This window comes from Dipteris shenzhenensis, chromosome 7 (genome assembly GCF_047967505.1).
Source record: "Dipteris shenzhenensis isolate YYH24624 ecotype China chromosome 7, Dip_SZ_1.0, whole genome shotgun sequence".
NCBI classification, from domain to species: domain Eukaryota; kingdom Viridiplantae; phylum Streptophyta; class Polypodiopsida; order Gleicheniales; family Dipteridaceae; genus Dipteris; species Dipteris shenzhenensis.
Genome location: NC_141602.1, coordinates 52,012,542 through 52,032,795, shown reverse-complemented (window position 1 = coordinate 52,032,795; position 20,254 = coordinate 52,012,542). Strand labels below are relative to the sequence as shown.

The following is a 20,254-nucleotide window of genomic DNA, read 5'->3' as shown; positions in this document are numbered from 1 at the left end:
ATACCTCAGGACACCTTTCACTGCTTCCCAATGCCGCTTGCCTGGATTTGCCATATACCTGCTGATGACTCCCACCGCAAAAGCAATATCCGGACGAGTGGCAACCATGGCATACATCAAAGATCCAACTGCAGATGCATACGGAACCTTGGCCATTTCAGCCTTATCATCATCTGATCTGGGGCTGTCCTTACTGCTGAGTTTTAAATGTGGAGGCAACGGGGTACTAATAGACTTCCCCCCCTCCATTTTAAACCTCTGCAGTACTTTGTCAATATACTCTTTCTGTGACAGAAACAAAAGTCCCTTGGACCTGTCACGAGTAATACGCATGCCAAGAATATGATTTGCATCACCCAAGTCTTTCATGTCAAAAGACTTATGCAGTTGTTTCTTTAAAGCACTAATCTCATGCTGAGATTTACTGGCAATAAGCATGTCATCCACATATAGAATGAGTAGCATCAAACTGCCATCCTTTGCCCGTTTGGTGTACAAGCAATGATCGGTCTCACACCGATGATACCCTTGGGACTGCATGAAGGCATCAAACTTCTTGTACCATTCCCTTGGCGCCTGCTTGAGTCCATACAAGCTCCTCTTGAGCTTACACACAAGCTGTTCTTTCCCTTTAACAGCATATCCCTCTGGCTGACTCATATAGATCTCATCATGAAGATCTCCGTGAAGAAAAGCTGTCTTCACATCCATCTGACATAAATCCATGTCGTCATGAGCAACAAGAGCTAACACTGCTCTCAAAGTAGTCATCTTGACTACAGGGGAAAAGATCTCATCAAGTCAATGCCCTTTTCCTGCTTAAATCCCTCGGCAACCAATCTGGCCTTATACCGAGGTAAAGCATTTGAATCCACTTTGACTTTGTAAACCCACTTGCATGGCAAAACCTTTCTGCCTGCAGGTAACTGCACCAAGTCCCATGTATCATTCTGAAGTAGGGAGTCCATTTCTGACTGCATGGCTTTCTCCCACTTCTTTTTCTCTGTTCTTCCCATAGCTTCCTTGAAGCTGGAAGGCTCACCACAATCTGTCAGCATGATAAAATCAGCCACATTATTGGCTCCTGGAACAAACCTGGCAGGAGGCCGTTGTGCACGGGTGCTCCTCCTAACAAAATGTTCCGGATTAGGCTGCTGTCCAGCCTGTTCTTCATGCATGACGGGTGGCTGTACCACCATATCTTGCTGTACTACAGCCCCATCTGTTGGCACATCCAGTGGTGCATCATTGGCAAAATTATCTGGCTGATTTTCAGCCTGTATACCCTCTTGAACAGGGTGATCTGCAGCAGCCTGCTGCTGCATATAAATGGGCATTCTTTGCTGTCCTACATCATCATAAATAACCCTCCTGTATTCCACAGGTTGCACGGGTTCCTTGTGTACACTATCTTCTTTAAAGATGACATCATTGCTGCGTATAATCTTCCGTTTAACGGGATCCCATAACCTGTACCCCATTTCACCTTCGTCACCATAACCCATAAAGATGCATCTGATAGACTTTGGATCCAGTTTGGTGCGTAGATCTTTGCGTACATGAGCAAAGCACTCGCAGCCAAATACACGTAAGTGCTTATATGAGGGTGGCTTGCCAGACCACACCTCCTCTGGCACTTTCAACTCCAAAGCCTTATTTGGTGACCTGTTAATAATGTGAACTGCTGTTTGCACGAACCTTCTCCTGAATAGTTCGATTCATCCGCTCACTTGCACCATTTTGAGATGCATTATGAGGGGCTGTGAGTTCCTGTTTGATGCCCTTAGCTTGGCAAAACTGCACAAAAGCATGTGACACATACTCACCCCCATTATCGGATCTGAGGCATTTCAGCCTACGACCTGTCCGATTCTCAACCTGAGCGACAAACTTCTTGAAAGCATCTAAGGCATCTCCCTTATGCTTCAAGAAATAGACCCACACCTTACATGTGGCATCATCAATGAAAGTAATAAAATATTTTGCACCCCCTAGTGATAGCTGTGGCATCTCACACAAATCAGTGTGAACTAGATCAAGTGGTGCTCTATTTTGAGGAGTTCTCCTCTTATGAGGAGTGACAGAGTGCTTGCCAAAAATACAATGATCACAAGTAGGCAAATCTGAAAAAGAGAGACGGCAGATAACCCAAACGTGACAGTTCTTGCATTCCTTTAACAGACATGTGTCCCAACCGGCTATGCCACAATGAAACCTTTGGCAGCTCGGTTATGGCAACAACATGATTACCCACACTGGAAACATAAAGAGGGTACAAGGTATCACTCTTAAAACCCTCAGCCACTACAGTCTGGCCATCAGTAATCACCCATTTGGAATCCCCAAATGTGGTGTGGTAACCACTGTCATCCAATAAGCCAGTGCTAATCAGATTTTTCTTGATTTGCGGCACATGGCGAACACCATCAAGCATAAATGACTGTCCATCAGGAAATACTATCTGTATACTGCCAATCCCTGCAATTTGACATGCATAGTTGTTCCCAAGATGAACAACTCCATGAGTACCTGTGTAGGAAGTAAACCACTCCCTATGAGGAGTAACATGAAAAGAGGCACCTGAATCCAAGAGCCAGGTGTGCATGTCATGGCCATCAATAACCAAAGCATGTGCTATTACAGCAGAAGAGCATAAAACATCATGTATGTCACTGTCACTGTCCTCTGCTGCAACATTCACTGCATCCAAGTCATCTGCCTTGGCCTTGCCTTTGCCTTTGCTTGCATTTCCTGCATCCTTTGTTTCAGCCTTCTTGGCTTTCTGATCCCGTATGAACTTGAAGCACTTCGACTTCACATGTCCCTTCTTGCCACAATAAAAGCATTCAATGTCCTTTTTGCCACGGGACTGACTGCGGGATTTGGACTTACTAGCAGATCTCCCCTTCTGCTGAGTCCTTCCTCTGTCCTGTACCTGCAAAGCATTTGAAGACTTGCTGCCCGCATTATTCTTCCTGCTCATCTCCTCCATAAGGAGAGAGCTCTCTACATCAGCATAAATAAGAGTGGCATTTGAGTTTGACAGGGTGGTCTTGAAAGTGTCCCAACTCTCAGGGAGGGTACACAGCAAGAAAGTAGCCTTGAACTCCTCATCAAGGTTCAACCCCTGTGCAATCAGCTGTGTAAAGATAGCATTGAACTCACTCAAGTGTGAGGTCATAGCTGTACCTTCCTTCATGCGAAGATCGACCAGCTTCTTCAGCCAATAAACCTTACTGGCTGAGCTCTTTTGGGCATACAATTCTTCTAGTCTTTGCCATGGACCATAAGAGGTCTTTTCAGCCTGTACATTGAACACAAGAGTGTCTGAAATAGTGAGCATGATAGCTGCCCTCGCGGACAAATCAAGCTCTTCCGAGTCATCAGCTGCCATATCAGATGGCTTGACACCCTTCACCCTTATGGGCTTAGCAATCTTCTTTAACAGAAGTACATTCAAGCACTGTTCTGCCCATAATGCATAGTTGTGTGCTCCTTCCAGTTTCTTTATGTTCAGAATTGAAGAATCACCTCCCCCTGATGCCATATCAGATGAGGAAAGTACCTGACTCCCTGGAAGTAAAAAGACTGAATAAAAATTCTGATTTCTCAGAAAAAACCTGCTCTATTCAAGAGCCAGAAGCACTTTCAATGGTGCTGTTTTTACTGTCAGTAAAATCTGCAGCAAAACAGTAAATGACCCTGCAAATACTGTACCTTCTGACAAACTGTTCTGAGCTCAAAGAGGCATAAAAACAGTAATTTCAGACTGCTGCTGCTGCTCAACAAGTGCTTAACAGTGCATAATCATCTGACAAAACCACCAACACTGCTGTAAACACTGCTGTACTGACTGTACTGATCACTTTTCCCACCTCAGATGAGGTATTGCACTGAGTTAAATTGCAGAAACCACTTGACAAAACACCCCAAAAACAGTAAATGACCCTTCAGCCTGTCACAAAACCTGCAACAGTAACTGGGATAAATCCCAAGCAATCACCCTTAGACCAAGGGGAGAAAATGCATCTGAAGATCTCTGTCGGTAACCCAAGTGCTATCAAACAAAGTCTGGGCAAAAGCCCCTTGATCTGACACCTGAATCAAGTGGAGAACACCTCAACACTGAGGTAGCATGCAATATGAAATCTCTCTGACAGTTGTACCTGACAATGTGCAATGCATAGACTGCCCCTGTGTACTCAGTAACAACACAAATCACAAAGTACAAACACCAAGAAGAAAATCTTTTGAGCACTGTCAACGATGGGCAGTTAGGGACCGAGTAAACTCGATGCGCCCTGACCAAGCGTGGCTCAACTGAGATTTTCAAAGTGCGTACAAAGAATGTGACCTGCAACAAATGTCACCAAATGCACTGCGGAAACAAAGCAAATGTGTGCTCCCTGGCTACACACTGCCTCAAGGCATATACTGCAAACACATCCAGGCAAAAGCCCTTTGAAATGGTCACCCAAAACTGAGAATTGCACTCAGTAAATGCATAGAAGCTTCTGCAAAACAAGCATCTGACCTTCCTGAAAGACAAGTAACTGCGCAAACACCACCACTGTGGCACAAGTCACCTCAAGCGTGAGTGACACGAGAGTACCTGCTGTACCTCAACAAATGCACAGTATACAGTTGAAATGCTTCAGGAATGCATCAGGAATGCTTCATGTACTGCGCGTACATGTACAAAACAGAGTGCTTCAGCACTATTCCTCTTCCAACAAAAAATGTGTGTTTGCTGTACTTTTCAGTACCTGCAAAGTACCTGCTGTACTTCTGTCCCTGCAGAGTACCTGTGTACTCTTTGTCCCTGTAGCAGGCACGCTTCCCCCCAAAAAAGTCGAGTCTTTGCAGCAAAAACAAACGAGTCCTGCAGGTGAGTGAAGGAGACGCCCGTACACAGTTGTACGGCAGTCCGTACGGCTGCCGTATGAGTAGCTGCGCAGAGCAGCTATGCAGCTGCCTGATGCAGCGTCGCAATGCTGCATACAGCAGCTGCTGTACAGCTGCAACCCGACGACGCCCGCGCCCGCGACGTCGCCCTGCAGCCCGCACCTGCGCGGTTGCCCTGCAGCCCGCGCCTTCACCTTGCAGCCCGTGCCCGCGCTGTCACCCTGCAGGCGGAATGCGCCGCCGTCCCGTTCGTTGCCCTGCGCAGATCCGTCCGTACGGTTGTACGGACGACGTACGGCCGTACGGAAAGGATAGGCTAGGGAGAGGAGGCTAGGGAGAGGAGGCTAGGTAGGCAAGGGAAGCTAAGGTAGGCTCTGATACCAGTTGAGAGGGGGAGAGTAGTGGAAGAGAGAGCAAGGGAGTGAGAGTGAGAGAGAGAGTGACACTCTAGTGCGGGTGTGAAGAATGATGAGCCACACCACAAACTCACTTATGTTTTATTAGGATTAGGTTTACCCTATGACTGTCTTAAGACAGTCATAGGTGTCCTATCTTTTAATGAAGGGTTGGCAATGTGCCTTTACCCCAACAGATAGGACGAGCGACAATAGCATTCTATCACTGATTTTCTCTCTCGATGCCAGCCCTCGCCAGATACTGAGCCACTGTTAGACGAGCTCATTGTTCGCCTCAGTCGTTCAGTCGTGTTAGTCTGGCATACAACATACACACGTCTGGCCTCTCAGGGCCAGATGAGCGATTTATAACAAGGGAATGCTCCCTGGTGTTTGCTTTCCCCATTCTCGGTTTCTCTCGCAGCAAAAGGGCGATGTACTACTTTATTTCTCGTCACAAGCACCAGCCTTGGGTAGGGGTGCCCATTTGATGTCACCCTTAAGTTTCATTGTATCTGGTGTCTTTTCAGTGTTATAGACCCTTTGGTCTTGTAGATGTTAATGAACTTTCTTTCTTTCTCCCTCTTTTCTCTTTGTTTTTCTCTCTCAGATGTTAACTTTTTTTCTCCCCTATTTGATTTTTATAATAAGATTGCAATTGACACTTTAAAATTTGGAGAGAAGAACATGATAAACTTTCAAAAATATTTTCAGACCGTGCAAATTGTCAATGTCAAACTACTGGTGCGTCTATCTCCAAGCTAATAATGATCTTTCTGGTTTGGGCCAATATATTGTTTCGCCTTTAGCATGTACTGGCATCTATATCGCATTTGTAGAGCCTGAATGAGCATTGGCTTAATGCTATTTCACTCTCAGGGATGCCTTTTCAAGTTGGATGTAAAGTTAATGATTTCCATGTTTACTTATATGTCGTCGTCACTGTGCAGGCCACTCCGTGGATTCGACCTAGTGAAAGATCAAGAAACGGGCAACTCAAAAGGCTATGGTTTTTGTGTCTATCAGGTGCTTTAAACAAACTTATCAGTAGCAGGATTGAATAGCCTGCTAATTTAAACTGACCTACTGTCTTTATTTAGGAAACACACGTTCTGAGGTAGTAAGTTGTGTCCTATTCTTTCAATGTGTCAGGATTCTGCTGTAACTGATGTGGCATGTGCGGCATTGAATGGTCTGAAAATGGGTGATAAGACGTTAACAGTTCGTAGGGCAACGGCAAGGTATGAATAGACACTACTGTCCACATGGGTTTTGATTTCCAGTAGGCTTTCATTTTGAGAACCAGTTCTAATGCATTACTAAATCAAGTTTTGACACAGTGGCCAGCCAAAACCAGATCAGGCAAATGTCCTTGCAGAAGCCCAGCAACAAATTACTATGCAGGTTGGCTAGGACATCTTTACAGTTGTAAAACAGACTCTCTTTACTGAAGTTTTTCTACTCCATGAGTTCTCCTATCATGGTTTTCTTTTCACAGTTTCCACTCTCATTGATTGCTTTTTCCAATGCGTGACGTCAGAAGCTCGCCTTGCAAGCAAATAGTGGAGTGGCTCTTGGTGGTTTTCCAGGTTTGATGTCAGGCCTCTCAACAGGATTCATGCCGGGGATTATGTCTGGCATGACAGGTGCAGCTCTTGAAGTGCCGACAAAGGTTGTTTGTTTGACTCAGGTTTGTGTTCAGATATTGCTCATCACATCTGTAAGAAAATGCATTTCCACAAGGATTTCTAGGCTCACAATGCATTTCTATGATGAAAGAAGGATTATGCCAACTAAAACAAGACGTACCGAGCTGGGGCCTATACATTGACATTGTTCATGCATGTTTTCTGGCTTTATCATAGAACATATCAACCAGGCTGAGAATCTGACTGAGGTTTAGCAGTCCATGAATCTGATTATGGTTGTATGCCTTGCATCTTCTTATGATATCCTGAGGCTTCTTATTAACCTCTTTCCAACTTGCTATGAGGCTAGCAATGCTTGATGGATGATGGATATCAGAATCTCCACCCCGCGAGGATGATGTGTTGGCCTATGAGACAGATGTGTGTATAACTTTGTATGTCATCATGTGGCTAAACTTGTGTTTCGGGGTGGACAAGACGGGGTCAAAATTGTGATCATATCCATGCAGCATCAAGCTTTTTAAAATATCCAGCTTGCGATACATCAATTTCAAGTTTCCATACAGTAGGTCAAATGGTTTGAACAGAAAGTCACAAGGTTAGAGCACAGTTCAAATCTTCAGTCCATCTTTCTCTTTAGGATATGTCAGCGTGCAGCCCCGTCTCAAGAATTGACGGGCTTACAAGTGCGTCTGACCGTGGATATTTCCCTTGCTCCATTCCTTAATGTTATTTATTCTGAGGAGGTACTTTGTTTATTATTGACCGACACATTGGACTCCTTTGGCATTTTTTGCGCCTGTGACATCTAATCCATTCAATAGGATCTTGATACTCGTCTGACAAATGGACTCCCTGTTATCTGGATCCATTGTCTTCTTCTTTGTACCATCTTTTATTTTGGAGGGCACGAATTCTCGCTGTGTTTTGAATTGAAATTGAAATTGCTTGGAAAATTACTTGTTTGCATAGTTTATCGGCCGTGGGTGGTAGATGTGCGCACTCATAAATTTGTTGTACAGGTGGTGACGCCAGATGAGCTGAAGGAAGACGAATTGTTCGAGGAAATATATGATGATATGAAAGATGAATGTGGCAAATACGGTGAGAGTCAGGAGTTTCATCTATTCCAGTTCTGTCTTCAAGTTATTGTTTCTAACAGAAGGCATTATTGCAGGCAAACTTAGCAAACTTGTAATTCCTCGACCAAAAGCAGGTCAAGAGGATGTCCCTGGACTTGGGAAGGTGTGTAATATAATAATCTGATTTTCAATGGTTAGATATCACACTTTATGTAGGATGTTTTATAAGATTTGATGCTATGGGGGATCATTATGGTTGACCGTAAGGTGTTTTGGATATATACAAAGTTCAAACTTAATTGAAGGATGGTTTATGCTTCTTTGAACAACTTAGGTTTTCCTGGAGTACAGTGATGTGACGGAGGCAGCAAAGGCGAAATCTCTTCTGAATGGAAGGAAATTTGGGGGCAACACAGTAATTGCTGTATATTACCCAGAAGATAAGTTTTTAAGAGACGAGTTTGATGGTTAAACACGTTGTACAGGGACCCCTCTGATGTCTGAGAACTGCTTCAAAATGTTTTCAATGGAGGCAACCTGTTAACTATAGATGAGGCAAGGTGCTCACACAACCTCTAAATTCCTTGCTAAAAAGCAGAACTACTCAGCTTTCAATTGACACAGGTTGGGGGCAGACCCTCGTACAAAATTCTTTGTTGAGTTCTCTCAAGTACTTGTGTACTTGAGCTCGGCAGTCGTCTATATCGGAAAGTGTAAGAGTAAATTGTGTTAATGAATAGAATTTTCTTGACAGGCAGGCTGTTAACGTGCATTTCTACTTAATGTAGACAGCTGTTGGTTGTGCAGATTGTGCACAGTGCCAAAAGTAGCTACACTTTTGTTTGGACTTCTAGCAGGTCCTGTGAATCTAGAAGCTTTAATCTAGTACGAGTGTATAATATCATCAAGCTGGGCTTAAGCAAAGATACAGGGGTGGAGATTTGATGCAGGGGTAAAACGTATTCCTTCATACAAACTATATTGTTGTAGAAATTATATACAATTGAGTCAGTCTTGTTGCTATTCTTTGATATATTACTGTAATGGTTGATCTAGTATTTGAATGTGCTTGCAAGGTCCACAATGTTTGAGAAAAATTGGATTAGGTTCGAGAAATTCAAGATTGAATATTACGCCATTTATGGAGAGGTAAAGCCTAGACTATAAATCGGTGTATTTATCTGGATCAAAGGGTTGCAATTTGCTCTGCAATTTGGGATCCTGTAGCTTAATTTTCAAGTGCCTCGCAACTAACACGCATCGGGCATGTATAAGTTGGCACCTGCCATTTATATGGACCTTGAAATCTTTCATTTTATTAGGATTTTAGAGTTAGGTCATTAAACAATCTAGTATCTTTTAAGTCTTTTGGCTAGCGAATTCAATCTTATGTTCATAGCTACTTCTACAACAAAAAATCTAAATTTGTATGATTGGACTTATTCTAGTCTTACAAAGGTATATATGTTCATAGCTACTTCTAATACGTAATGGAGATGATTGTTTGGGTGAAACCTGTACTATTTAGTTGCGCTTTGTTGTGATGCGTTTGAGCAAGGTTTCTTGATCTACAGTAGATGTCTTTAAAGCGAGACCGACAACTCACGCCTTATTTGTTACTTGATAATCTAGATATATGTATTTAAGTTTCATAAGGGAAGTCTTGAGTCATCGCATATAAACTTGAGCTTTAGCTTGATTGTTTTTTCATTTGCCTAGAACTAAACTGCCTTTTGTGGGATATCCCAGTGAAATTGTTTTATCATTGCGTATAAACTTGAGCTTTAGCTTCTTGATTGTTTTTTCATTTGCTTAGAACTAAACTACCTTTTGTGGGATATCCAAGTGAAATTGTTTTATTTTGCAACATGTTCTTGACCAATGTTTTGAGCGTCTTGTTTGATAATTTGGGGACTACATAAGCTTTTCATCCAAAAGAACATGGTTGTAGTGAGGAAGTAAATAAATGGATGTTGGCACTACTATGCAGCTTGTTCGTGATTTGTGGATATCTTAGGAGACATATTACCCAATGATGTTATCTTGTAACAATATGTTTGTTCAGTCATAGGTGAGAGTACTCATGTAGATGATGTATTATGAAAGTTACTAGTTTCTAGCGATCATGTTTTGTATAGTAGATTAGTTTGTTAGATTCATAAAAGTGTAAGAAAATATATCCTGCAAGGACGATCATAGTAGTGACGGATAGGGAAGAGGCTTTTGGATATTGGTGAATTCAATGCATGTAAAGTTGCTTGTTTTTATGCTCCATTCCAAATTTCTTAGAAGCAAGCGATGCCACCTTTCGTTAACAAGAGACCTCATAATACTCTCCATGTTATTTATTGAAGCATTATAGAGGAAATTTTGTTGTCTACAAAAAGACGGATGACATTGTGGTAACGGACTTGCCAACTGTCCACTCGCCTCAATAGTACAAAGTTGAAACAAATACTTAACAAGGAAACTGCAGCAAGCCTTTCGAGTACACCAGATACGCTACGTGAATATCGTAGACTGGTACGGAGGAAGAAACTAGGCTTCGTTCGTCAGAACAAGGAGGAGCTCCTGAAGATTTTGTTTAGTAACAACTCTAAGGACTTCTGGTAGAGATTTCTAGGACGGTCCCCTCCGTCACTGACACTCAGATTTGGTTTGATTATGCACGCACATTGACATCCCAAATCAGCAAGTTCCTAACCTCACACATGCCTCGTTTCACATCCTGCATCCTTTTCACTAAAGGAGAGGTAAAGGATGCTGTAATGAAACTTCATAATGATCGAGCGAAGAATCATGAGGGGCTATGCATTGAGTTTATTGCATACGGGATTAACCTCTTAGTCTCGATCTTAGTAAAGCTTTTTAATGAAGCGGTTTGTTTGGGATTTTCACACACTTGGACCATTAACACTATCTCACCCATCGACAAGGCAGGGGATCCCATGAGCTCGGAGAACTACAGGACCATTATGATTGGACACGTCATATTTAAGATTTATGCATCGGTACCTGACTTCGATGTTAGCAGACTTGCAGAGTGTCGAGGACTTACAGCAGCAGGACAGGTTGGATTCTGGCGAGATCATGGAACCATGGATCATATCCTCACGCTCAGATGTATCATCGAGGAGACGAGGTTACAAAAACAGAGGGTTTATTGTTGCTTTGTGGATTTTCGAAAGGCATTTGACACAATCTCGAGAGCTCGTCTCATACGGCGCCTACAGGACTTGGGTTATGACCAGGAGATCATTTGGGCTGTCATGGCACTTTACGAGAGTTTTTGGCAAAGTTCGGACATGATCTAGGTAGACATACGAGATCATGAGCACCATCGGAATCAAACAAGGGTGTTCTTTGTCGCCTACCTTGGTTGGTCTTTATATTGACGAGTTTAAGACAGTGATGCAGACAGAGGGGGTGTAGGTTGCTCTCTTGCAGGCACGTTGATTTAGATTTTGCTCTCTTACAGGACTTGGGTTATGACCAGGAGATCATTTGGGCTGTCATGGCACTTTACGAGAGTTTTTGGCAGAGTTCGGACATGATCCAAGTAGACATACGAGATCATGAGCACCATTGGGGTCAAACAAGGGTGTTCCGTCGCCTATCTTGTTTGGTCTCTATATTGACGCGCTTGAGACAATGATGCAGACACAGGGGGTGTAGGTTGCTCTCTTGCAGGCACGTTGATTTAGATTTTGCTCTACGCAGATAACGTGGCTCTCTTGTCTTCCTTAACAGAGGGGCTTCAGAGACACCTAGACGCACTACAGTCCTTTTGTGAGTCTTATGATTTGAAGGTTAACCTGGGTAAAACCAAGGTCATGATCTTCAATACATCTCGAGTCATCATGCGCTAGGAGCAGTTTATATTTGCGGGGTCAGCAGTTGAGATAGTTTCATCATACACTTATCTTGGGGTTTTCTTCGAATCCAGCTTCATTATGAGACCCGCGATGCAGGCACGCTTGAGTAGAGGGTACGCTTCATTGGCCAGACTAGAGAGGCAGTGCTTGCGCTCGCACTTTCAGGATCCACGCACCAAGGGGTTGCTTTTTGACTCTTTGGTTCGTCCAGCGGGGATGTACGGCAGTCCTTGTTAGGATTATCTTCTTCGAATCCAGTCTCACTATGAGATCCGCGATGCAGGCACGCTTGAGTAGAGGGTACGCTTCATTGGTCATTCTAGAGAGACAGTGCTTCCACTCGTACTTTCAGGATCCATGCATCAAGGGGTTGCTTTTTGACTCCTTGGTTCGTTCAGCGGGGATGTACGACAGTCTTTGTTGGGGGTCAGACTTGTCGGATATAGAGTGGGTCCATGTGGAGCGGCTACAGGTTCTCATGTTATCATGGATGATTCGTGGTAAGTCATCCGTTCCTCACCAGATCATTCAGGCTGAGTTTGGGTCACCTTCTTTATAACTAGATGTTGCATTTCAGGTCATCACATATCTGTATCGAGTTAGGGAATATGGGGATTATACCTTGTGGCGTAGTAGGCTACCATGGATAGCTCTATCCTCTTCTATGGCACTTGCAGTAGGAGGAGACTAGAGGTGCTGGTATGCACGTACAAAGAGATGGTTTGAGCGATTGGGGCTCCACATGGATAGACTACCTTCCTTCGAGTATAATATGGATGCTCCGTTTTCTCCCCTCTTATTACACGAGGTCAACCAGGTTTTCTGTGAGGATCTACTATAGCTACACACATTTCAGACTTGGTTGGGACTGAGTGAACTCCTAGTGAAGCTTAGCTTTTATAGAAATTACTTCTTACATATCACAGCGGAGGATTTCATTGACCCACGAAGATACACACAGATTCACCTACCCCACTCGCTGAGGATCTCTGTTGGGCAGTTCTGGGTCTCTTCACATAGACCCCACATCGAGAGAGGGCAGAGCGACTACCCAAGGAGAGGTGCATATGCACACTGTGTGACATGCAGGAGGTTGAGACAGAGGAGCATTTCATCTTCAAGTGTCCTGTGTACTATGAGATCCGAGGACGTTTCCATTGCCTCTTCAGGGATAGGTACGGGATTTTGGCCTGTTTCCTCTCCTACCCAGACCAGCGGTGTTTTGCAGGTTTCATTCATGAGGCACTTAGACACCGTAAGAGGATACTTTGAGCACGGAGATAGGAGCATACTTCTTCCTCGACTGATCCCTCTCACAGCTCTATCATGGAGTTCTTTCAGCTAGATCACATGGACTCCCATGAGACGAGGCCTCGACATGATCGTGACTCGGAGCCAGTGACTCGACAGCTCAGACAGCGGGTCGACACACAGATCACACTCAGGGACATCCCCTCCTCCTTTAGAGTCGGAGCCCGATTGACGGGGTTCACAGTAGCCTTGGTCAGACGCAGAGCTACGACGACGAGACGTGCCAGGACCACACCTCTGAGTGGCTAACAACACTCTATTGTCGACTTCATGCCTCCACTACCCCATCCATTCTGATATCTTGCTACTGTCGATGATGATGATGATATTGATTACGATGTTGAGATTGATATATAGTCGACCATGGACATGACTATGTTGCACTTATGACTTAGTATTGTTATTCTGCATTTTTGCATTTTGCATTGGTATGGATGCTCGTTTAGTAGCTCCGCTACCACAGCTGCTTGTATCATGATTTTCACAGTCTCATAGACCCATTGGTCTTCCGAAGACTTTAATAAACTTCTTTCTTTCTTTCTTTCTTGCCTATTAAATCTTTGTTCCTAGATAGGCTTGTGCCCAATGTTTTGGTTGCTTTTGCAAATCCAAATTTTCATTCTAGCAGTCGGCTAGCATCTGTATAGAGGAAGGTTCACAAAGAACTTAGATATCAAAAGGTATCATGGTTGTGATTATTCTGAAATACTTGGGCTGTCGAAAAGATTATTACTTAAGACAAAACATTTTCTTAGAGATAGAACTTGATAGCATATAGTTGCTTGAAGACTCAAAAACTCACAACTTGAAAGTTAGATTAGATCTATGCATTGAAAATGTTCGAAAGGCCATAAAGATTTGGCTCGCTAGCTGATTCTAAGGGATTGTTGTATAGCAGGGAAGAGAGCTACAAAGACAAATTAAGAGGCTTAGTACATATATTGTATGGCGTACATGTCAATTGCATTTGAGTTAGGACCTTAGAGAAGTAGAGTAGGACATACACACTTTGATCTTGCATTGGCAAGTATTGTACAAGCTCAACATCAATGGATAAGCATACACACCTTGCATATCATTATCAAGAACCCTTTTATAAATATTGTAGTCATGCCAAGCAAAACAAACATGATCAAATATTGTCATACCCAATAAAGGGATTGTTGTATAGCATGGAAGAGAGCTACAAAGACAAATTAAGAGGCTTAGTATATATATTGTAAGGTGTACATGTCAACTGCATCTGAGTTTAGGACCTTAGAGAAGTAGAGTAGGACATACACACTTTGATCTTGCATTGGCAAGTATTGCACTAGCTCAACATCAATGGATAAATATACACACCTTGCATATCATTATCAAGAACCCTTTAATAAATATTGTAGTCATGCCAAGCATAACAAACATCATCAAATATTGTCATTACCCAATAAAGGTGCCATCACCACAAACCAATTTGAGTAAGAAAGGCTATTAGAAGACACTCCCATACCATAATTGAATGTGGTCTCATCCCAAGATGCTATTTCCACAACATTAAGTACAAAATAGAATTTGTACCCCATTGCATGGCTCTTCCATTCTTAATGTAGCTAGTCTTTTGAGCCCAAGAAAAGAAATCATAGGCATAATCTTGGACTTAGTTTCTAGTCTAGAATCTTCCATTCTTGATGTACCTAGTCCTTTGAAGTTGAGAAAAGTAAAATGCTACAAGCGTGGAAGGTAGTAAGACATTCTGTATCGTGGTTGTTTCTCTACAACATGGACTTGAAAATTTAACTTCTTAAAAAGGGCCACAAACAAGGATGCACAAGGTAGACATCAATGATAGAAATGAATGTACTTACAATTTCACATTGCCACTAAGAAGTTAATATTTTAACTAGACAACGTTTCACAAAGACACATGGTAATAAAATGCCAAGGTTGGTTCCAATAAACAAGCTCTCCCTCAGTAAGGGCTACTTTGGGGGGGTTGGGTCATGTAGTCGAGAGAAAAAGGCATTAGCCTTTGATTGCTCCTCGGTAGCTACATCATGTGTTGGATGAGCGCTCAACTGTAACTAAGAGGAAGAAGCCACCTACTACCCTTGCTCGGGGGCTGAGGCTCCATCAAAGGGGGACTTGAAGATGAAGAAGAAAGTGGGACTATTGCAGAGGAAGCCGGGAGGCGGGGGGGTGAGAGACGGGGGAGAGGGGAGTCATGAGAATAGTTGTCTCAAGAGGGGTGAACAAAGGGGGAGGAATGGGTTCAGTTAGAGCATGTTGTGAAGAGAAGGGGATATTCAATGGGGAGGAGTGTGGACTGGCTCTCTTATGGCTTGCTCCTGCTATGAGGAAGCCTGAGTGGTGTGTGCCACTATCCAAGGGATCCATAGGCAGGTCAAAGAGAGTCTCATCCTCCAAAGTTGGGGACTTCCTAAGGAGGGGACACACTGCGACTGCTCCCCCAAGGAATAAAAAGCAACCTGGCATGCCACCTTTGGTCCTTTGTGGCCTTCTTACTCGACTTCTTCCTCCCCATCTTAGTTCACTTCACCTCTGAAGGCTACACCCAAGTAGGTCTCCCTTTGCTACCCTTATAAGTCCGGGGTGGGGGGGACACACATCTATCATCTAGGGTGACCACGTGCTAGGTGGCCCATGTCTACATCAATCTAGTAATCCAAACACCTCAATCCTCTGGCAGAGCTCTCCCTCGTCTAGAGTCTCAAGGTAAATCTCCTCTCGGAGAGACTCTAGACTCTCTACCACCAATTTGAGTTTGGGAACCCCATCATGTAACATAATTGAGGTTGTTGTATCCGATGGAGCTTTAATGCTATGCGAAAAGCTTGATCACAAGTACACAAAGAATAGGTGGCACTTGTGGATAGTATGAATTGCAACGTAGCTCCCAAAACTTGGAAGCCTAGCAAAACGAGCTACACAATACAAGCCCGAGCTCGCGCCAAACGAGGTGTAGCTTGCTAGAAAGGATCTTTAGAGTATCGCAACCTGCTAGAGAGAGGCAATGTGATCTACGGGGGGTAGTCTTGGTAATCCCAACCACTCCTAGGTTCTCTCGAGTGGCTAGGCTTTTGTGTATAGTCTATGTCAGTGCTTCCCCTATAATTGATGAGGACATCAATTCTTTTGACCGGGGAAGTGTGTAAGAAAATTCAACATTATGGTTGACCTGTTGTGAGTGTTTGGTGCCGTCCATGGCAAAGGGAGCCGCCATGGTGCCTAGCGGCTAGCCACTACTATATGAAGGATAGATATTATTCCTTCAAAATTCAAAAGGAAAAATATAAAAAAGTACTACATTCTACCAATATTATGAAACTAAAAAAATGAGCTTGAAAACTTTCGCCAAGATTTTATATTAATATATAAGCATAGCTTCGATAAAAACATTCTTGATATATATATATATATATATATATATATATATGTGCATGTATAGATATGTATATGAATACATATGGATGAATAGAGTTGTAAAAGGAAGGAGAGGATAGGTGAGATCAAAGTTGGAAGGAGCAAAACCAAAGGGAATGGGCAGGGAAGGCAATGTAAGAGAGACATGGAGCCAGCAACAAGGAGATCTATGATCATCTATTGTTGCTTTGACTATCCTTTTGGGAACGTTGTAGCCTCTCTCTTGGAAAATCACTAAGGCAAACTTTCGTGCTTAAAAATACATAAGAACACATAGATAGCTACATTACTTTGAATGCTTTCTATTTAATAGCCATTTATATAGCATCTAAGTAGTGTGGTTAGCGTTTATATGGATTCTTAAGATGTAATATGGGATTTTGTGTGGTGGTGACAAGGCCTTGTTTACTTAAGTCATTCTTACACTCGTTGCCTTTCTATGACTAGTATTCAGGTGCTTGGATTTTATTTTGATCATGTTTGAATGCATTAAGACTTAGACTTCTATCTTGCATGGTGGGTAGCAAATAGTGTTGCCTTGTGCAGTTGGAGCCTTTGTACCTTTGGAGGTGCCTAACTCACCCGTACATTTAGAATATTAAGATGAAGGCAAGGCCTTTCTTATTCACAAACTTATTTACACAAAAGAATGCTTGTAAAGCTAGTTACAACAAATCATTAGAGCTAGAACATGAATCTATGAGATTGGCTTATAGGTAAAGCATTCTTTTGGACTAATTGTCTTGTGATAAGTTGTGGGTAGTGAGATTACAAGATTCGGCCCTCGGCCCTGATTAGAAATTGACTCCAGATCATCCAACTGGGTCATCAGTTCCTTAAACCTATAAAAGGCTTCATGCAAAATCCATTCAGTGGTGTTGGGAATATGTTGCCATGCGAGTTCGTTCCAAAATGTTCCTTGTTTTAGATCTTCTACAATACAGTATGATCCCTGATATCACAGGTTTAGATTGCTTGGAAACCTGCCTAACTTGGAGTTATACACCAACACTAGATCAGCCACCTTAAAAATCTTAAATTTGATAATACGGTTCACCCATGCCCTTCTCCGTTCCTCAATGACCTGTACCGTATACTAACTTTGAATTTGGTCTTCCTCCAATCAGATCAGCTGTGATTTGAAAAGTGGCTTCCATGGAAGAAAGAAAAAAGGCACTTCAGTTTTAGTTTCAATATATGATCAAATCCATCACTAGTAACAAAGGCATTTAATCTCTTTTCAATAGCAACTATTGTTTCGAACCTAAAAGCAGTGAACAAGTTAACACATAGCAAAAGTAATAGACATCAATTTTTAAATAATGTTAAATTAAGCAACACACCTCTGATTTTGCACAAGAGGTATCATCTCCTCCAATATATTAGAAAGCTCTGTCTCGCCCATCTCCACATCCTTTTGGCCACAATTGTCTCACAACAATCATTTGAACTCTTCTTGGATCATTGTTTCTATCCACTCTCAATGTTGTTGCAACCATTTTTCTTATTCTTTCAATTTCAGCCCTAGTTGTTCCCGATTGAACCTCATGCAAATGATGACCAATGTGCACCATCATTATGGTCATTCCTGAGTCTGCAAGTAAAATGTAGTAAACCTTGTAGCAACAAGGTTCATTGCAAAAAACTCTCTTTTCACGATAGTGACATGTAATGCCACTTCTCCCATCTTTGCAAAGTAATCCCTTGCTCACTTGATTATCCAAGTAGCCATGAAAGAAGGAAACATTAGACTTTTTTTTGGTCACAAAATAAGGACATGTAATTATGTGGCAGATTAGTGAGCCCAAATAGTAACTAAGCCGCATTGTGCAATCTATTGACAGGTTAGTTTTATGCGGACTTGTCCAAATATGGCCATCAAATCTTTGCTCCGTTCTCTCCATTCTCTTAGTTCCATCAAAGGTTGGAGGTAGTTCAAATTCAATATCACCATCATATAGCTGTGGTATCTCTTTCACATGTCTAATATCCTTTGAATTTTGTATCATATTCTTCAGTCGAGAGCATCTTTGGTTCTCCAAAATCCATGTTAAGATAGACTGTGATGTCTTATTCTCTTTTTCTTCCTCACTCAAATCTAAATTAACAACCTATTCAATATTCTATGAGGATGGATTTGAGAATACAAGTGTAGTTGACATATGCAAGTCACCCATGCCTAGTGTCTCCCATGGCCTCATCAATCTTGCCATCACTTGGATCCTCTTCACTATCTGGAATGTACATCAAAGCACTAGAATGTTCCATAATGTACTTTTTAGAAAGTGTAGAGTCTAACATATAGTGCTTATGGTCGATCAATGTCCCACTCATAAGGGGTTGTTACCTCCATGTACTCCTAACCCACTTGAATAACAACTTTAAGAGACATAACCTTATAGGATGGAGGCAAAAGGCATATAGATTGAGCAAAAGCTTATCGTTGTGCAATTCCACTTTCTTAAAGTAGGTGTCTGTTCCTATCATCCATGTAATTGAAACTTTGTCTCCCGTGGCCTCATCAATCTTGCCATCACTTGGATCCTCTTCACTATTTGAAATGTACATCAAAGCACTAGAATGTTCCATAATGTACTTTTTAGAAAGTGTAGAGTCCAACATATAGTGCTTATGGTCGATCAATGTCCCACTCATAAGGGGTTGTTACCTCCATGTACTCCTAACCCACTTGAATAACAACTTTAAGAGAGATAAACTTATAGGATGGAGGCAAAAGGCATATTGACTGAGCAAAAGCTTATTGTTGTGCAATTCCACTTTCTTAAAGTAGGTGTCTATTCCTATCATCCATGTAATTGAAACTTTCTTGCTCCTCCATTGCAGTAGGGTTGAAGGTAGAGAACCACACAATGTAGAGCTAATGCAAAAAGTACTAAGAGGAGATTGCAGAGGAGTAGTAGGAGGAGGTGGTTGAAGTGGACCACTGCAATGATAGCTGTATTGGGTACCAAGCCGTACGTGTCGTTGAATGATTGGGGGTGAAAGAAAAATCCCTGCTGAGTCATCTCTTCGAGAGGTTGTACTTAGGGAAATTGTACAACATGTTAGGGTCCCATTGCTAGAGCTGGTGGAATTCAGCTCAAGTCCATTGTCATTCCCTTGGCATGTACAAGGGTAGATCCAGCGATCGACATGGGCATTGCGGTAGTACAACCAAAATTGCTCCTTTTTGAGGAAGGGGATGTGCCAACAAGGCTGTTGACCGACGTCGGCATTGGGCAAGGGAACTAGAGCATCACGGATGAGGTGGTAACCTCCTCTTGTGCATTTTGGATGGGCATGTCTCCAGTCATTGAAGAACTAGGTGATGAATTGCATGAGTGGGTGCACCTCCAAGATTTTGTAGAGCTGGAGGTGGGAGCCTTCGAGTTGCTGCTTCCAATGGTGCATGAGTGCACCATCCAGTAGTTCTTGGAATGACTACAGGTCGGGTCACGACTATACATTTTTGGGCCTGGAGGAGGGAGGAGCTTGAGGAACCTCATCATCTTCCATTGGCATTCCGTTTTCTCTGTAAGCGTTGTATTGGCAGGTGTTGGGACAAAATTGGCTACCTTAAGTAGCATGTTGAGGGCCTCTTTTGGGAGGTCGAT

The 20,254-nt window shown here is 42.7% G+C and overlaps 1 protein-coding gene across 3 annotated transcripts in view; it reads left to right on the top strand.

The window, feature by feature from the left end:
- Positions 1–9,210, top strand: part of LOC147900481 (splicing factor U2af large subunit B-like) — a 76,364-nt gene extending 67,154 nt beyond the window's left edge. The window contains exons 12-19 of one of the 3 annotated variants that reach the window (XR_015541270.1): positions 6,251–6,326; positions 6,453–6,541; positions 6,641–6,704; positions 6,841–6,990; positions 7,972–8,053; positions 8,127–8,194; positions 8,366–8,744; positions 8,839–9,210. Coding sequence is in view for 2 of the 3 variants with exons in the window: in XM_087376527.1 (XP_087232653.1) it covers positions 6,251–6,326; positions 6,453–6,541; positions 6,641–6,704; positions 6,841–6,990; positions 7,972–8,053; positions 8,127–8,194; positions 8,366–8,503 (667 nt within the window). In the remaining variant the exon portion in view is untranslated. Of the gene's footprint in view, positions 1–6,250; positions 6,327–6,452; positions 6,542–6,640; positions 6,705–6,840; positions 6,991–7,971; positions 8,054–8,126; positions 8,195–8,365 lie in introns of all 3 variants that reach the window. The other 2 variants (XM_087376528.1, XM_087376527.1) reach the window with 2 other exon arrangements.
- Positions 9,211–20,254: the final 11,044 nt, after the last annotated feature.